The sequence below is a fragment of the Zea mays genome, chromosome 3 (assembly GCF_902167145.1).
Source record: "Zea mays cultivar B73 chromosome 3, Zm-B73-REFERENCE-NAM-5.0, whole genome shotgun sequence".
Classification (NCBI taxonomy): domain Eukaryota; kingdom Viridiplantae; phylum Streptophyta; class Magnoliopsida; order Poales; family Poaceae; genus Zea; species Zea mays.
The window spans coordinates 188948058-188967054 of NC_050098.1; the positions used below are offsets into that span (position 1 = coordinate 188948058).

The window sequence follows — 18997 nt, forward strand, 5'->3', positions numbered from 1 at the left end:
CGAAAACGCCTCGATGGTCCACGAGACGTGACGTGGTACGAATAAGAAACCACCTGCACGTGGATAAAATAGAACATAACAAATCGTTAAGTCGTGTAATCACTGGTATGGCAGGTAATTGTATACCAACTTCACAAAATCATAAATTTGTAGAGCATCTCTTTTGCTGCTCCGCTAAATTGGTGGAGTTAAGGTAAACTTCACTCTTTTTCCAGAAACGGAGCTGATTTGAGTTAGGAGTGTTTGACAACTGATGTATGTAGTGGAGTTAAAATTTTCTAGAGCATAGCAGTCCGAAACACCCCTAGGTGATAGCTAGTGCACTCGAGTCACGACAAGCACCAAGGTCATATTAGACTGATTGGTACGGTATAACTGAGATGGTTTAAATTTAAAAAAACCTGCTAGGGCTAGTTTGAGAACTTTATTTTTCCAAGAAATTTCTATTTTAAGAAAAATGAACTACTTTATTTTTAAAAAATAAAAATTACTTAGAAAATAGGTTTCCAAACTAGCATTAGAAATAGTTTTCAAAAAGTTTTAAAAAAAATTTCCTTGTAGTAGTAGTCTCTAGTGTTCGAGTGGGACGCCGTCGCGAAATGCGAAGTGAAACGAAAGAGATGACCTGGCCCACCTGCCATTGAGTGTATAGCACGAAATGGTTTTGCCTTCGCTTTTGCTTATGCGTACGCGCGGCGAATCACGGCGCCCACCTTCCAACCGGACTTGAGTCACTTGACTCCGCCGCGGGATTCCCCGCCAGATCTCATTCTCGCCCCAACCCTAACCGCCGACGGTGGCCATGATGGCCACCGAGCCCTTGTCCCCGGGGAATCTCGTCGAGGACGTCGAAACACTACCCCTGGACTCCTCCTCCACTCTCGCGGCTACGACGGACCCGCTGCTCCGCCCACCTCCCCCCTCGTCCACCTTCTCTCCCACCGCCGGTGAGAACCATGGCGCGTTTCTGGACGAGGAGGATGAGGACGTGGTGGATGACTTCACGCCTCCGCTGGCTCCCCATGCCGCTACGGCCGCGACGAAGTCCCGCGAGGCGTCACCGTGGTTCGCTGAGATCACTGTCTCCGAGCCTAGGAAGCACGCGGAGCCCGCGACCGGAGCCGTGGGCGTCATTCCCGGCTCGGCCAGCTACGTCTCCTACCTCATCGCCACTCAGGTGCCCGACGGAGGCGAGTTCCGCGTGCGTCGGCGATTCCGTGACGTCGTGGCGCTCGCCGACCGCCTCGCGGAGACCCACCGCGGCCTCTTTGTACCGGCGCGGCCCGACAAGAGCATCGTCGAGGGCCAGGTCATGCAGCGGCACGACTTCGTGAACCAGCGGTGCGTCACCCTCCAGCGCTACCTCCGCCGCCTCGCCGCGCACCCCGTCGTCGGCCGCAACCCCATTCTCCACGCCTTCCTCACCGAGCCCAGCGGCATCCCCACTTCCGACGGTGAGTCTCCCAGGTGGAGCCCTGCGATGAGTGCTGCTACGTCCATGGCTGCTTCCGCTCCAGTGACGCCTACCAAGAGTGGGAGAGACTTTTTTGGGGTGTTCAAGGGCCTGAAGCAGACAGTGACGAATGGGTGGGTGGCGGTAAGGCCGCCTCTAGTGGAGGAGGAGATTGACACAAAGTACCTTGTGCACAAGGCCAAGCTTGAGGACTTGGAGAAACATCTGGTGACAGCATCTCAGCAGGTAACCGCATATTTGCGAATATTTAGTTTCCATGCTGGAGACTCTGTATCTTGTTTTCATTGGTATCATTGTTGTTCTAAAGGCAGAAAAACAGGATAAATAAATAAATAAGGTGATTGACTTCTGACTTCTTAGTGCTTGTTTGGAGCAGCCCATACACTTGCATTTGCTACTTGCAGAAAGATACATTTTATGCATCATAAGTTTTCTGTACTGTGTACTAGTGGAGTAAACTAGCTAATCTACTACCATGGCATCATTTGTAGGCAGAGGCATTTGTTAAAGCTTTTGACGATCTAAGATCAACGACAGGTCTCTTGGGAATGTCATTCATCAAACTGGCTATGTTTGAAAAGGAGCAGGCTGCGTGTAGTTCTCAGAAAAGACGAGCTGCTGACATCAGTAATTTTGCCAGTGCTGTTATTAGAGTTAGCAGATCACAGACAAAACTAAACACTGAAATTGTAAAACATCTGGTAAGTGGGGAGTAAAAGAATATTTGCTTGGACATATGCTTTTAGGATTATTGTTTTCCCTTTTATTTTGATATGTTGTATGCTTTTGCAGGGTATTATCCATGAGTACATGGAGACAATGGCTTCTGTTCATAATGCTTTTACTGATCGTTCCAATGCTTTGCTTCGTGTGCAAAATTTGTCAGCAGATCTATATTTCTTGCATACCCGGGCAGGAAAACTTGAATCTGTATCAGCGAGAGGAATGGATCAGGAGAGATCAAGGTATCAAAAGATAGAAGAATTGAAAGAAACAGTAAGAGCCACGGAAGATGCAAAAACACGTGCACTTAAAGAATTGGAACTTATCAAGGTAATTCATCCAAACTTCTGAATCAAAGAAGGTGTACATTATGTGCGACAATTTAAACTGCAATGTTGTTATTACTCAAAACAGACCCACACACATTATTCTCTATTTTGGAAGGCGCAATAATCTCGATACCAAAAATATGTCTATAGACTATTCAGTTTGCAGTACATGGATATAAGGTGTAGGTTATTTTGTAGCATGACACCTAACACTAACTAATGTTATATATTTGGATAATCCGCTGAAGCAGTCTGATTAAAGCTATTTGTCCTAGTTTGTGCTATGGAATTCTCATTAGCGAACACTTTTAACCATGTCCAATTAACATTATTCCAAGTTAAGCTCGCAGAAGCAGAATGAACAGGTTAGCAACTACCATACCAAGAGTCCAGATTTTCTCTCTGACTATTGTCATGTTTGCGCCATGGTGGAAGTATCAAGAATTTTATAGTACATGCATTGTTAACGGATTTTCTGTTTGAACCCTTCAAGAAAAACTATGGAGGCACTATTTTTTTGTGTGGAAGAAGTGCTTTCATTAAAGTACTAGAAATGCTGTACAGCTGGAGATTTCTATTCAACCCTGAGAGTAAGGTTGCATCCATTTCAGGTGAATACAAAAATATTGGTATGCTGTATGCATTACACCATCAGGAAGGGCAGGTCTGGTGTAATGGTGAGAGCTGAGAGCTGTCTCATTGAGTCACCAGGTCGTGGGTTCGAAGCAGCCTCTCCTCATTTGTGGGGGGACTGGGGGAGGCTTGCCTCGGTTTATCCCTTTCCCAAACCCTACTCATGTGGGAGTCTCTGGCACTGGGTCTACCCTTTTTTATTGCCCCATCAGCATTTATGTTTCAACTCACTGTCAAACACTGTTTTGTCCAGAGTTTTGAACCATAGGTACAATTTTCTAGTACTTGGGAATTGGAACAAGGCTTCACTGTTGAAATTTTAAATCCTAAATGGTTTGTGTTGCAATTCAATATGGAGTATTTATGGCGTTCCTTTTTTTTGATAATACAGGAAAATAACATGAATGAAATTAAAAGATTTAACAAGGAAAGGCGCCAGGATTTGGTGGAGATGCTAAAAGGCTTTGTATTGGATCAGGTAGAAGCTCTCAACTTCATTACATGGTTTATGTTTTGAGCTATTTTTTCAGTTTGAAGTAAAGTTTTAGTTCTTTAACAAAAATAAAAATACTAAGCTGATCAGTTCAATAACCAATCTACTTTATTGATGATTGTAGATCTGTCTTTGTACCTCTATGTTTTTTAACAGAAGTATTTGCCTGCTATTTGAACAAAAGGAAAAACATGAGTGTTAAGTGTAGGTGTGTCATGCATTTTTAGATCTTCATAAAAGGCAGAGCTTCTTCCATTGTTCCTGAAAAAGGTAAGGTTATGTGAATTGTGTGTGTCCATGTGTGCGTTGGAGGGGAATGGCCAGGTAACAAAACTTGAAACCTTCCAATGCAGTCTCTGCTTGGATGAAATGCTGGAAAAGCTTTGGAGTTAAGACTTAAGGATTGTGGGACATTTGAATTGCCTAGATCTAGTATTTATTCGCACATGGTAGACAACATCTTGTCTTGGTTCTAATCGATCTCCTTGTCGGGGATAAGATACCTAGCCCCTGGGGACCATCGGTCAGCGAGCGCACTAGGGAAAAGCAGGCAACTAGAGCTCGTCGGTCAGTTGGAGGAGGAGGAAAACGTCTACCCTGGAAGCACCTGCCCCCGGACGAACCCCGCGGCACCGAGTCCGGGGTCGAGCGTGGCGAAACCAGATAGGGGGGGGACGGGCGAACCTAAGGGAAACCACTCGAGTGGATCCCTCACCTAGCCCGAGACTGGTCCACCATAATTGACCGACCACATCTACTACGCCTGTCACGGAGCCACGACAAAGGCGTCGTTTCGCCTTCCACTTGTGACCCGCGCACTCATGACCTATCGGGACTAGGCCTGAATGCGCAGACCGCTCGTACGACACAACAAGACAAGCCATGCCGAGCCCTAAGCTACGGAGGCCAGGGGTCGACGTAGCTCGTATGATGACGCTCGGGTCGCACGCTGCCCGCGCCGTTCGCTGTAAATAATACGAGAAAAACCAGTCGACCTCGGGACCCACGAGCATGCATGGCTTCACCCTGCGGTAGAACGCTCGGTTTTACCATCGCCCGGTGACTCCTTCTTGAGGAAGCCACCGCTAGCCGATCCCCTCCTTGGCCTATAAAAGGAGGAGATCGGTCCCCAGGGGAGGAGGGACAGAGACACGAGGAGACGCCCATACAGACATCAAGACGCAAATACAACCGACCGACGAGAGGAAGGAGGACGCACCGACGAGGACCCAGAGGCTGGAGCCTCGAGGCCAACCCAAGACTTAGTTAGGACTCCACTCTGTAGCCCTTCGCTCCACTTCCTCCACCATATAGAGACTTGGGAGCCTCTCCCTCTCTCGCCCGCTTGTAACCCCTACTACGAGTATTGATCTGCAATGGTGCTGGTAGCGCAAGCCGCGGATGACTGGATGTACGGACGTTCTGCCCGAACTAGTATAAATTTTGCGCCCACCGCGCACACCGTTTGGAGCCCGGAACGCGCACACAAAAATTTACTTGTCGGAGCGAGGTTCGAAACATCGACAGTTGGCACACTAGGTAGGGGACTTGCGAGTTCCTAACGAAGTTCTTCAAGCTCTGGTTGGCTAGGCGCAACGCCAATCGATCCCCCGAAGCGGCGATCCAATTCAGGAGCCTCGACTTCTCCCCCGACGACGAAGGCGAAGAAGAGGTCATGGCCACGGAAGCTCGACCCCCTCCGTCGAGGAGTCTCAGCACGTTGCAAGGGCCAGCAGCGGCCCCCGCATCGACTACACCCCTAGAGCAGCCATCCGCTTCGGAAACCTCGGTTTCGTCATCAACCAGGAGGGCGATTTGGTCAGGGCGATGGTCGCCTGACCTCCTTACCCGAAAACCTTGACACCGTCTCGGAAGCCCTTGGTAGCCTCAGTCTCATCCCACATGGGCGGCGCGAGGAGCATAAGCTAGCTTCGCCTTTCGAGGCCGACGAGATAAGGCGATAGATCGCGATCCATATGGGGCCCAACCCCACATATGACGACCTGTTGGCCTTCTTCGCATCCTAGGCGGAACATTCCGCGTCATACGACGCAAAAGCGTCGTCCTACTATGGTGGCTCTAGCAACGGCCCTGACGCCTTCTTGCCTCGACTGCTCCGCGCTCCGACGGTAATCGTAGCCCTAGTGGCCTCTGGCAAGGTCCCCACCTACGAGGACTTGGAGTTCGCAGGGATGGTCGACGGCGGCGTAGACCTCATCTTCGACACGCTCTATATGGACTTGTACTCGGATCCAAGTTCCCCAGCGAGCAGCGAAGAAGAGCTCTCCAGTGGCGAGCAGGATGAAGACCGCTCGACTTCTGCAGCCCCATCGGCAGTACCAACAAGTGGGGCGCCACACATGGTAGGAATCAGAGCGATCGTCGGGCGTAATGCCTCTAACGAGAGCCCCTAGTAAAATGTCCGGTCGGAGCGGATCTGCGCCTCGTTTGTATATCCTTCGAACAACTATGAATAAAAGCATATCTACGTAGCTTTTCTTAGGGCTGGGCGCGGAACAGTGACAGAAAGGCCCATCGTAACCAAGCAACGATGAGTACCCCACGCATCCGGCCATCGCCAAACGCTCCTAGATGGCAAAACCATTTCTTTTCCAAGTTCTGGGTTTGATTAAAAGTGGTACTCTCGGGGCACCGCTAGGGATGGGTGTTGTTGGGGCGAAGGCGAACACGCTACCCTTCGCTCGATGCCTTCGTCGCCTTGTCAATCCGACGAAGACTACATCCACAGAACACGCCCGAGCAAGCCGAAGGCGTCGATCGGATGAAGACAGGCGCGATCCCCCTTTGTCGTCGCTGTCGCAAGACGAAGGCCCTGTCGAAGTCTACGAGTCTCACGTCGTCACTGCACTGGGAGGCCCATGTGGGACTCGACCCATTGTAACGGGCCCCGCGCGGAGAAGCGTATTACGGGCCGCGTTTGTAATAGCCTTTGCTGTAATGACCGTTTGTAACCTCCCCTCGTGGGAATATTCTGGGGATAAACTGGGTACTCGAGGGCACAAACGTCTTTGACAAGGGACGGGTGGTCGCTCGAGTGCCTATAAATACCCCCGTACAGTGCCCTCACAAAGGTAGATTAACAAAGCTTTTGCCATCCCACGACAAACTTTGCTAATACTCTTTCTACTTCCCGTTGGATCTACTGGCCCAGAAGAGCAAGTGCCAATATTTGGCGCCCACCGTTCGTGCTACGAAAAACAACCCATGATGGCCCCCAAGCGAGCTAGCTCGAAGGCAGCCCCATCCATCGACGAAGCAGCGAAGGCAGCACTACTTGCGGAGAAAAAAGGCAAGGCCCTCGCGGACAACACCCCCCAAGAGGCCTTCGAAGATGAAGCTGTCAGCAAAAGACAGCGCCAAGACCACCCCACCCCCGAGGGCACCCTCCGCACCTGCAGCTCCGTAGGCGTACCACATGCACCACCGCCAGGCCTCGCTCCACCAGAGGGCGAAGACGCAGTAGAAGACGGAGAAGTCATCGGCATCTCAGCCGAAGACCAGCTACATCTGCGGGCCCTGCGCATCAAGAACCACAACCTCCAAAAACAGAAAGAAGTCCTCGAGGCCAAGCGCTGACGTGTCACCATACAGGCCAAGGTGCGTCAGATGATACAAGATGAGGAGCAGAGAGCTCGGGAGCTAGAGCAAGAGATCGCGCTCATACAGAGCGAAGGCCAGTCCAATTTGCAGCATGGACCGCTTGGACCGCTAGCACCACTACAGCAGCGCGTCCAACCCGGAGGCCCATTCATACCACAGCGCGGCCCCTTCATTCCACCCGCCGCGGCTTTCCAAGGGATCAACTATCTCGATGAGCGAAGCCCCCTAGCCCCGCAACTCCAAGCATCGCCTTGGCCCGCCAACTTTAGGGCTGGCACCTACCCCAAATACAACGACAGTACTGACCCGACACAATACATCATGAGCTACCAGGTCGCCGTCGCATTGTCCGGAAGGGACGATGGCACAATGGCCAAATTCTTTATCATCGCGCTCGAAGGCCCGGCCTTGACTTGGTACACCAGGCTACCACCGCTGTCCATTGACTCCTGGAAAGGACTCCACGACAAGTTCCTGCTAAACTTTCAAGGGTACAGACCCGATACCGACGCCCTGGCCGAGTTATCCCTCTGCAAGCAGCAGGACAAGGAAACCCTTCGCAAGTACTACAGAAAATTCCTGAGACTTAAGTCGCAACTGCCATCAGTTGACGATCACATCGCGATCCATTACGCAATCAGCGGCCTTCGAGCTGGCGTCCTGTACAGTCATTGCATCAGGGACCCACCCAGAAACCTACAAGAGCTATATCAACTATTCGAGAAGTACGCCAGATCCGAAGAGCTGCATCAACGCAAGGTTGAATCTCAGAGGAAGCCTAAGGACCCTCCGCAATCTAGCAGGACCTGGACCAGGCCATCACAGCCAGACTCCGCAAGGGGCAGCCGCAGTCACCAGCAAGTGCACAACATAACCAATCAGCACTCAGCCGGAGACACTGCTCGTCGTCAGGAATACCCCCCTAGGGTCACGACAACGGCACCAGAGGGAGAGGACGAGGACGGACGCAGCAGCCGCGCAGATTCTATTGTCTGTTTCATGGCGAGGATTGCGCACACCCAACAAGGGATTGCCCAGAAACCAAGGCCACCAAGGACATAATGTCCAGAGCACAACCAGCCGACAACCAGAGGGTCGTCGCGCACACATACCACCACCAGCAACCCTACCACAATGAACCAATCCAGCACCCACCCATCCGCGCATACCAGCACCATCCAGAAGTGCAGGTTCTACCACCACCGCCTCCGCATCACCCAAATCCGCCACACCATAACCACCCCCACAAGCACCCAAGCAGGAAGACTTCGCCGAACCACCTTACCGCGGAGTCATCCACATGATCACCGGAGGGTCTAGCGCGGATTTCGAAACAAAGCGGCAGAAAAAGGATCACTACCGAAGCGTGAACCACGTCGCTCTCACTGACCCAGTAGTGCAAACAAGGTGGTCCCATGTACCGCTCACCTTCGACGCCAGAGACGTTGATCTACGCAGTGCACCTCACGCAGACGCCATGGTAATCAACTGCAGTGTCGTAGGCTGGGACCTACACAAAGTCCTGGTCGACAACGACAGTCAAGCTGATATTATCTTCCTGCACGCCTTCAATCGCATGGGCATAAGCCGCAGCTTACTCAAGCCTTCGGACAACCCCCTATATGGCTTCGGCGGCAAGGGCACCTTCCCCGTCGGCAAGATAGAGCTACCCCTATCATTTGGTGTAGCACCCAATGCACGAAGTGAGCAGGTCACCTTCGACATCGTCGACATGGTATACCAATACAACGCCATAATGGGTCGAGGCTCCATCAACAAGTTTGAAGCGGCCATTCATGGACTTTACCTCTGCATGAAAATCCCAGGTCCGCAAGGCGTGATCACAGTTTATGTCAACCAGCAGACTGCGCGCAATATTGAAAGAGACTTTGTCCTAGGGCAACGGAATGTGCACTGCCTCACAGCACAACACGAAGGTTTTGAAGGGACCCGCCTAGTCGCCGACGAAAAAGTAAAGGCACAACTACAAAGCAACGACAGAACGAAGGCGGTACCTCTCGACCTGGCTACGCCTAAGCAAACGGTCGTAATAAGCGAAGACCTGACCTCGCGAGACAAGGAAAAACTCGTCTCTTGCCTCTCCCGAAACAAGGACTTCTTCGCCTGGTCTGCCCTCGATCTGGTCGGGGTCGGGCGCACCATCATAGAGCACGGCCTGGGCATTGACCCTTCGGTGCGCCCAAAAAAGCAACGACTGCGCAAAATGTCCGACGAGAAGACTGAAGCCGCCAAGGCCGAGGTGCACCGCCTGTTGGAAGCCAACTTCATCGAGCCAATTGCTTATCCTACATGGCTCGCCAACGTGGTCATGGTGCAAAAGAAAAGCGGCAAGTGGCGCATGTGCATAGACTTCACCAGCCTCAACAAGGCCTGTCCCAAGGACAATTTCCCCCTACCACGGATCGACAAAATAGTCGATAGCACAGCAGGATGCGAAGTCATGTCCCTCCTCGACTGCTTCTCCGGTTACCACCAGATCTACATGAAAGAGGAAGACAAGGCCAGCACAAGCTTTATCACACCCTTCGGCACTTACTGCTTCATCAGGATGCCAGAAGGACTCAAAAACGTCGGGTCAACCTTTTCTCGCCACACCAAGAGGGTGCTCGAAAGTCAAGTAGGCCGCAACATCTTCACCTACGTGGACGACATTGTCGTCATGAGCAAAAACAAAGAGGATCACCTGGCCGACCTCGCAGAAACATTCACTAATATGCGCGACGCACGACTTCGGCTCAACCCCGAGAAGTGTGTCTTCGGAGTTCGCCAGGGGAAGATACTTGGCTACCTGGTGTCGCACCGAGGGATCGAGGCCAACCCAACAAAGATCCAAGCGATCATCAACATGTCACCCCCGCAGTCAACCAGGGATGTCCAGCGACTGACGGGCAGATTGGCCGCCTTGAACAGATTCATCTCCAAATCCGCAGAGCGCAGTCTACCCTTCCTCAAGACATTGCGTGGTGCAAAAAACATCGCTTGGGGACCAGAGCAGGCGGCGGCCTTCGAGTCTCTCAAGCAACACCTGTCCGACTTAGCAACCCTTGCTAGCCCCGACCCTTCGCTGCCTCTTCTGCTATACATCGCGGCTTCACCATGCACAGTCAGCGCAGCGTTAATCCAAGAGCAGGACAGAGAGGGCATGACTCGACAGTGCCCAGTGTACTATGTCTCCGAAGTCCTCACGGCTTCTAAGTGCAACATGACCGAGCTAGAAAAAATTTCATACGCAGTTGTCATGGCATCGCGCAAGCTGCGCCACTACCTCGAAGCATTCAAGGTACGGGTCACTTCGGACAGGGGTCTGGGAGAACTGTTCAGGAACCCGGAGGCGTCCGTCCGAATCGCCAAATGGGCAGCCGAACTCTCTGGGTACCACATCACCTTCGAACCCAGAACAACGATTAAATCACAAGTCCTGGCAGACTTCATCGTTGACTGGACAGGACCAACATGGCAACAAGAAGAGTCCCTAGAGAAAGTGTGGACTATCCACTGCGATGGCGCGTGGTGCCATGCGGGGGCAGGCGCCGTGACAATTATCACATCACCCGCAGGCGTCAAGTACAGATACGCAACACGCCTCAGCTTCGCGTTGGAGTCCGACAAATGCACTAACAATATAGCAGAGTATGAAGCCGTCATCCTGGGACTCCGCAAATTACGAGCACTCGGTGTCACCACATACATAATCAGGACAGATTCCCAAGTAGTCGCCGGCCAGGTTGAGAAGGAATACTCAGCAAAAGACCCCGCGCTCATGCAATACCTCACAGCCGTCCGCAGCCTCGAGAGACAATTCAAGGACTTCACCCTGCAGCATGTCGACCGCGCCAAGAACGAAGAGGTCGACGCGTTGGCCAAAGTAGCGACCAAGGGCGAAGCCTTGCCGTCCGACGTGTTCTACCACGTCATCGGCACGCCAGTTGTCCGCAACCCTGAAGGCCTACAAATAACCCAGGACACCGAAGGCCACCACATCGTCAACCTCATCATGGCCGAAGACTGGAGGGCCCCACTAACTTTGTACCTGCAGGGCCACTACCATCCAAGCGATCGCAATAAGGCCAAACGACTAAAGCACAGAAGCTGAGACTTCGCATTGGTCGAGGGTCAGCTGTACAAAAAGGGGATCAGCCAGCCCATGCTGAAGTGCATAACTGAAACCGAAGGCATACAAATCCTCCGTGAAGTCCACAGCGGAACTTGCGGCTCTCACTCAGGACCCAGGGCCCTCGCCGCCAAGGTGATTCGCCATGGATTTTACTGGCCCGCAATAATTTGCACTGCCAATCGAGTCACAAGGTCATGCAAAGCATGCCAAAAGTTCTCCCCTCGCTCAGGCAGCCCCTCGCAATTCACCAAACTCATCGCCCATACATGGCCACTTCAACGCTGGGGGCTGGACATCGTTGGACCACTGTCTACAGCTCAAGGGAACCTCAAGTTCACCTTCGTCGCCGTCGAATATTTCACAAAATGGATTGAGGTCAGGGCAGTATCCACAATAACATCGAAGACCGCTCAAATTCTTCTGGCAAAACATTGTCTGCCGCTTCGGAGTCCCGTCCGAACTCACAGTCGACAACGGCAAACAGTTCGACAGCTAAGAGTTCAGGGATTTCTGCTTTTCCATCGGCACCAAGCCTGTCTTCGCCTCGGTGTACCACCCACAGTCCAACGGTGTTGTTGAGCGCGCCAATGGCAAATTTTTTAGCGCCATCAAGAAAAGACTTCTTGACGTCAAAAAGGGCAAATGGGCCGACCAATTACCTGAAGTGGTATGGGCCCTAATTACGACAGAGTGCTGGGCAACCGGGTTCACACCTTTCCGCCTATTATATGGATCTGAGGCCATGACGCCGCAAGAATTAAAGCACGGGTCCCCCCGAACAAACACATCAGCCGTCCCCGATGTCGACGAACCAACTTCCAAAGACCTCATCGACGGAGATCGCGTCTTCGCCTTGCAGGCCCTCGACAAATATCAGGTTCAAACCAAGGCCTGGCGCGACAACACAGTCGTTCCAAGAGAATTCAACGAAGGGGACCTCGTACTCGTAAGAACCACCCAGACAGAATCACAAGGCAAACTAGAGCCGAAGTGGGAAGGCCCATTCATAGTCAAGACAAAGGCATCCCCCAGCGCCTACAGGCTGGCAACATCATCCGGCGAAGACTTAGAGCATTCCTGGAACATCGACAACCTCAGGAAATTTTTTGTTTAAGGTTCCAAGGCCTACGCGCCTTTGTAACTCTGTACACTGCCATTCAGGCCCGCACTCTTTTCCTCCTGGGGGGTGAGGTTTTTAACGAGGCGGAGCTATGTAATATACCAGCAAAAATCCCCCACAAAAAATTCCTAGGCATCATGTCGAAAGAAGACCGCTCCGACGGCCTTCGGCATTCGATCGATCCGAAGTCACTGCGACAGGTAGCGCAGACTACCCTCGCGTGCGACAAACTCCGCGCAAAAGTCGCCTAAGGGTGCAGCCGGACAAGCACAACAAGTGCACAATGCGAAGTCTTTTACTAAAAGACAAACTCCGCGCAAAAGTTGCCTAAGGGTGCAGCCGGACAAGCACAACAAGTGCACAATGCGAAGTCTTTTACTAAAAGACAAACTCTGCGCAAAAGTCGCCTAAGGGTGCAGCCGGACAAGCACAACAAGTGCATCATACGAAGTCTTTTACATAAGACAAATCCGTGCAAAAGTCGCCCAAGGGTGCCGCCGGACAGTCACAACATCACACCAACAATCGCAGGGCACCAGGCCACATTACAATACAAGTCACACATTACATGCACACGGCGAAGGGCCACCAGACCCACCGCACAAATAAATACAATTGCGTTCTCCCCTCCCTCTTTATTGCGAGCCGGGGGAGGGCAGCGTCTTCATTTACTACCGCACGAAAAGCGAGGGCATCACACAATACATCGGCTCAGCCTTCGGAATTATGCCCGCCTCCCGATAATTAAACAACATCATTTCTAACTCCTCACCCTCAAAAAGATTCCGCAAATCCCCCTCAACAATACTCGTCCTAGTCGGCGCGGACAACAGACCTCGTTGACCACACTGATCTACTCGGAGGCGGGTTCGCTCTATCCCCATCCTACGACGCCTACCACTTCGCGACATCTCGCCAACGCTATGTTTCGACACCACTATTCGTCGCCGGCGCTCGATCCTCGCGCCAGCCGAGGGGCCAGACGCTTCGCCCACCTCCAGCCGCAGCGAGGACTCCGCCGTGGCCACATCTAAAGCAGCAAAATAATCCAAGTCTTCATTCGAAGACTCTTCGGTCCAGGAAAACAGGCTACCAAACTCACCATCAGATGCAAAAAACCCAGATTCAGAACCAGACATACTATCGTTAGCAGGCACTGCAGTTGCGGCCGGCACAAAATTAGTATCATCAGTAGTGGTTGCTTGCGCAGGCCCAGATGTCGGAACCTGCGCAGCAACCGATTTTCAGTATCACAAAAACAAAGCCCTACATCCAACACCCTAACCCTATTCCGCCACCTGCGAAGGGTCGGCCGATGCCGCAGGGTCTTCGGCAGCTAGCGCGGCCGTCACCGAAGTGTCTTCAGGCAGCGCGGCGGCGGCCACAGGGTCGTCTTCGCCATCACCAGTTGGCGGCGCCGGCTGCTCTCCAGGCCTGCCAAGTCTTCGACCTCCTCATCATTCGCCATCTACAGAAGTAACAAACATAAGTACACATTCTTAAAAACAAATAAAATAAAATAATAACAATCCGTACCTGCTCCATCGCCCGGTCAGACCTTTCTCGAACAGTGTCACGGCTGTGAGGGCCCCACATCCTATCATAAAGCGCCCAGCGGACCGCTTTAGCACCGCATCTTCAACCTGGAAGATCTCGTGGTCGAAGTCTTCGTTAGACCGATCAAAGACTTCGGATTGCCTACATCCCTCACGGGACAAGGCATTCGCGGCTCCCTCACAGGTGATGAGCGAGGCGAAGGACATGAGACCCGTCACGATCGACGGAAGCACTTCCAGTTCCTCCTACAACTATCCGAGAAAGCGGACGCCCACCTCCTTACCGGTTGCATCAAAGGGGGCGGTAGCGCACCAAGCTCCCGGTACACGTCCACGAGCAACGCATGTGCTTGGTCGACCTCCGTGCGGGTAGAGGCCTCCGCTTTGTCCAGGTGGCCGCGCAGGCTACTGTGATGCGCCTCCGCCTCCGCAGCACGTTGGAGCGCGAGGTTGGCCTCTGCGCGCGCGAGCTTGGCCTCTTCGCGCAGGCCCTGTCCGCATCCTCCTCCGTCGCCAGTCGGGCCTCCGCGGCCGCCAGTTTCTCTGCCAATTTGCGGCTCTTGTTCTCCGCGGCCGATTTGTCCCGCACGGCCTCAGTGTGCTGCGTCCGGAGGCGCTCAATCCTCCCATCGAGTCGTCGCCTTTCAGCAGCGAACTCCGAGGTCAGGGCCCCCGACGCAATATGTTCGGCGAAGGCGGTCGCCTGGCGTCAAAAACCGTCAAATTCGAAGTCACGCAACAATGACAAACTAACCAAGTCCAAGACTACTTACATGCTTCAGCTGCTGCGCAACCGAACCCGCCACGTCTTTAGCGGCGGCGGCCGAAGCGATCTCGCCACTGGCGCAAAACTTGGACCATGGGTCCTACGAAGACCCCTTCGCCCTAGCCGCCACGGCGACCGACCCACCCGCCACCGGCGCTGGAACAACAGCCAGTTGCCCAGCCTCCGACCCTGCACCTCAGACCCGTCAAAAACCCAGGCCCCGCTAAAAAAAAACCCACCGACGGGTCCCCGCCCAGTATGGGCGTCGAACATCGCGACCCCGCCCACAAGATAGTCCTCCACGGAAATATCCATGGAGACCAGTGCGGCCCCACCCACCTCCGCCTCAACGGTACGCGGCGGGGATGGAGGCCTCCGCTCCGGGGCAGGCAGCGGCTTGATGGGGCCGGGGGCGGCGGACTTCGCGCCCGGCGGAGGCTTGCTGGCGCCAGGGGCGGCAGACTTCGCGACCCCCCGCGCCTTCTTGACCTCGCGGCTCGGGTTCCCGACCCTCGCGAATGCTGGCGTTTCCGTGACGCGTCTTGGCGATCCTTTTCCATCACTGTCGATACAACAGCAGCAACATTCCGTCCGTAAGGAAAAATCTTCATCTCACGAGCTAATCGAGACGTACACATGTCTTCGCCACCCGCCCGGGGGATCGGAACATTCCTAGGCCAGCGACCCCCGATAACCTTCAGCATTCGCGCGGAAGATTCCCGGAGCTCGGGCTAATACATCCTCTCCCCGGGAGCCGCGCAGGTTCCCATCAAATCCACAACAAAACGATCGAAAACCCCCAACCCCTCAGCTGTTGTACCTCGTTTTTTCTTCGCGGTCGCAGCCAGTACTACTCCCCGTGAAGGGCCTTCGTCAACCGCCGCCACCACTCTTTTTCCCCGGCGGTCACCACCAACGACATCGTCGTCTCCCGGGTAGCCGGCATATGGCAGACGGTTCAGTTCAAAAACACGATTCAACCAAACATTTGACCCGCGAATATCCCAACTCCGCAAGGTCTCGGTCTTCGACACATATCTCCCCACAATCCTTGTGGCCTCGGCCTCCACTTCGCGCACGAGCGCGGCCGGGTTCCGGCCCCGTAAATCCACAGCGAAGGATGGACTTCGCACTAACTGATCGCCCATGGACGACATCCGGCGGGGGCACACTTCGCCAAGTACCTAGCCATGTGCCAAGGGCCACACTCCATAGCCAATAAACTCCTCAACCAAATCGCGCCCGCTACTCATGCGGGCAGCGTACCGAGGGGCCCCTTCGTCTTCATCATCCTCCGCCACCTCGAATCGTGGGAACGCCACATAGCAGTGAGAACACATGATGGCCGCAGGGAGCCCAGGCAGATCTTCGACTTCCCCACAAGAAACATAAAACCAAAAGTCCCACCAGTTGCTCCACTTGTTCCTGGCACAAGGGACTATCTCCACGACTTCCGCCGAAGTCTTTCCAGTCCTCGGCGTAAAGGTGCACGATCCAAATTGTGCAATCTTATCTCCTATTTTCCTTTTTTGCCAGTGCAGGCAATAGTTCTTGGCGAAGACCTCCACAGACGGCTGCCCGCCGTAAGAAGCAACCGCCCAAACATACTTCGCCAGCGCAACCATGGCGTTAGGCGTCAATTGGTGGACCTGCACGTCGAACCTCCGCAAAACTTCCGCCACGAAGCGATGCGCCGGGAGACAAAGGCCGGCAATGAAAAATGCCTCAAACACAACCAATTCGCCCTCAGGCTCAGGGATCTCCTCAGCGCCTGGAACCCGCCCGACACCGTCACCAAAGTAGCCGAGCTGCTGCATCTCCTGCACGCGGACTGAGGAAATCCTCGAAGTGCCGAACTCCACGGTTGCAGCTCCGTCGCCACCAAATCACTCAAGGTATCCTCGGACGACGGATCGGCCGACGACGCACTCGCAGCAGATGAGGAAGAAGACATTGCTTCGTACCGTCGACGGTGGCGTGCGGTCTGCTTGACGCAGGCCAGATTTCCTAAGTGGGAGAGCAAGGAGGGCAGGCGGGCGGTTTGCAAAAGTTAGGGTTTCTACGGCGCACACAAGGATAAGCAACAGTCCCGGCCGCGGCCGCCTTTTTATAGACACGACGCGACGCTTCGGGAAACACGCAGTCCAACAGTAACACGTCCATCAACGGTCACATTTCAAAAAACCCCCGCGGGACCACTTCGAGCGAGGGCAGCGTCTCCACCATCTAGCGACGTCTTCGGCACCAGATGACTTAGTTGAACTGGTCCCTCGGAGGGCAAATGTTGGGGCGAAGGCGAACACGCTACCCTTCGCTCGATGCCTTCGTCGCCTCGTCAATCCGACGAAGACTACATCCACAGAACACGCCCGAGCAAGCCGAAGGCGTCGATCGGATGAAGACAGGCGCGGTCCCCCTTCGTCGTCGCCGTCGCAAGACGAAGGCCCTGTCGAAGTCTACGAGCCTCACGTCGTCACTGCGCCGGGAGGCCCATGTGGGATTCGGCCCATTGTAACGGGCCCCGCGTGGAGAAGCGTATTGTGGGCCGCGTTTGTAATAGCCTTTGCTGTAATGACCGTTTGTAACCTCCCCTCGTGGGAATATTCTGGGGATAAACTGGGTACTCGAGGGCACAAACGTCTTTGACAAGGGATGGGTGGTCGCTCGAGTGCTTATAAATACCCCCGTACAGTGCCATCACAGGGGTAGATTAACAAAGCTTTTGTCATCCCACGACAAACTTTGCGAATACTCTTTCTACTTTCCCGTTGGATCTACTCGCCCAGGAGAGCAAGTACCAAAAGGTGTTCACAAAGTTAAGTAGGGCGCCGAGAAAAGGAAGGGCCATCCTTCCATATAAACATTACAATGGCGTAGATCCTCCTTGACTTCCTTGGGCGGGATATTGCCAAGCAGGGCGGCTCCTAGCTTCCGAGCAAAAGGCTCTGTGGCCTTCACCATGCTGGCAAGATCAAAATCGTTCCAGGCGTCGCAATAACCTTCGCTTAGGGCCTCCAGCTCGATCCCCCCCTCAAAGTGAGACGTGGCGACGACGAAGGCCTGGCAGAAGGATTCTGTTTCAAGCTCCCGAAATCGACCCGCGAGGCCCTCAAGGCGGAAGATCGGCGACTCGGACCCGGATGGAGGGGGTACCCTGAAGCGCCTGCGCATGGCGCCCACTACCTCCGACAGGAGGCGCCTCCCCCTCTCCAACTCCTCTAAGCGATGTTGCACCTTGACAAAGCTCCTTTCGGCGCCGTGAGTCTCCCTTGTATACCTGACGAGGGAAGACAGGAACCGTAAGAAGGGGAAAGCGGGCAAAAAATCTCGATAATATAGGGGTGCACAATGTACTGTTCAGAGACGGCACTTTGCTATCCTGTATGTCATTTTTTGGCGCAAAATGCCCATCTAAACAAATGGCATTAACGATGCATGCTAAATTAGTGTAATCTAACCTTGCATTGATGGAAGCTACTAATTTGGATCTCTGTCTTTTTTTTTGTTTTCTGTTGCTATGTTCAGGCCACATACTCGGATCATTTTGCTACCATATGGACAAAGGTAGCAGAAGAAACAAAAGGATATGCAAACAGCAGCAGTTGAAGTAGGATGTACATATTCAGGTGAATTTGAGCTGTTACTGTGCAGCGTGAATAGCTACACTCATTGAGAATCATGCGACTGGCTTATACACAAACAGGACCACACTCTTCATTCCCGAAGGATACATTTCTATGGATTTTTCTGGGGATTGGTATCTCAAGTTGTGTACCTGAATTTTTTCAGAAAATATAGCAATACCATTTTCCACGGCTTCGTTTCCGCAGCCTTGGCTTCATACAGGGTTTACATTTTCGTTTTGTACTTTCAAAAAACTTTTTTGTTGACCAAAGTTTGAATTTTATATTTTCAAATTTGAAATCGAATACACTACAAATCGAAATCGTGCTCTATACCAGGAACGGTAATTTTTACCGGGTACCGGGCGAGAAGGTAAACGCTGCCTTAATATCAGTTTTTTCCTTGTCTATTTAGGGTTTGTTGTGTTTGAGGTGGATTTAGGATTATAGGAGGTTAAATTCTTTCCTAGTCAAAAATGAATGGGATGGGATTTAATCCCTCTCAAATTCCTTCGACCTGAATA

The 18997-nt window shown here is 53.0% G+C and overlaps 1 protein-coding gene across 3 annotated transcripts; it reads left to right on the plus strand.

The window, feature by feature from the left end:
- The first annotated feature begins 648 nt into the window (after window positions 1–648).
- On the plus strand, window positions 649–18717 carry LOC100191880 (PX domain containing protein). 3 transcript variants are annotated; one of them, XR_563414.3, is made up of 6 exons: window positions 649–1699; window positions 1966–2175; window positions 2267–2527; window positions 3138–3427; window positions 3551–3637; window positions 18376–18717. XR_563414.3 is itself a non-coding variant. In XM_020549435.3 (6 exons), the coding sequence occupies exons 1-6, from the start codon at window positions 803–805 to the stop codon at window positions 18454–18456; spliced, it is 1602 nt and encodes a 533-aa protein (XP_020405024.1). In that variant the 5' UTR covers window positions 649–802; the 3' UTR covers window positions 18457–18717. The 3 variants fall into 3 exon arrangements, 2 of the variants coding, with proteins under 2 accessions (XP_020405024.1, NP_001130776.1); XM_020549435.3 differs by having other exon boundaries at window positions 3138–3203; NM_001137304.1 differs by lacking the exon at window positions 3138–3427 and having other exon boundaries at window positions 18376–18663.
- Window positions 18718–18997: the final 280 nt, after the last annotated feature.

Bases quoted from the DNA above. Each gene is read 5' to 3' on its own strand.
- LOC100191880 (XM_020549435.3), top strand. From the start codon at position 803: ATGATGGCCACCGAGCCCTTGTCCCCGGGGAATCTCGTCGAGGACGTC. The intron at 1,700-1,965 runs GTAACCGCATAT...CATCATTTGTAG, and splicing joins TGGTGACAGCATCTCAGCAG to GCAGAGGCATTTGTTAAAGC. The intron at 2,176-2,266 runs GTAAGTGGGGAG...ATGCTTTTGCAG, and splicing joins CTGAAATTGTAAAACATCTG to GGTATTATCCATGAGTACAT.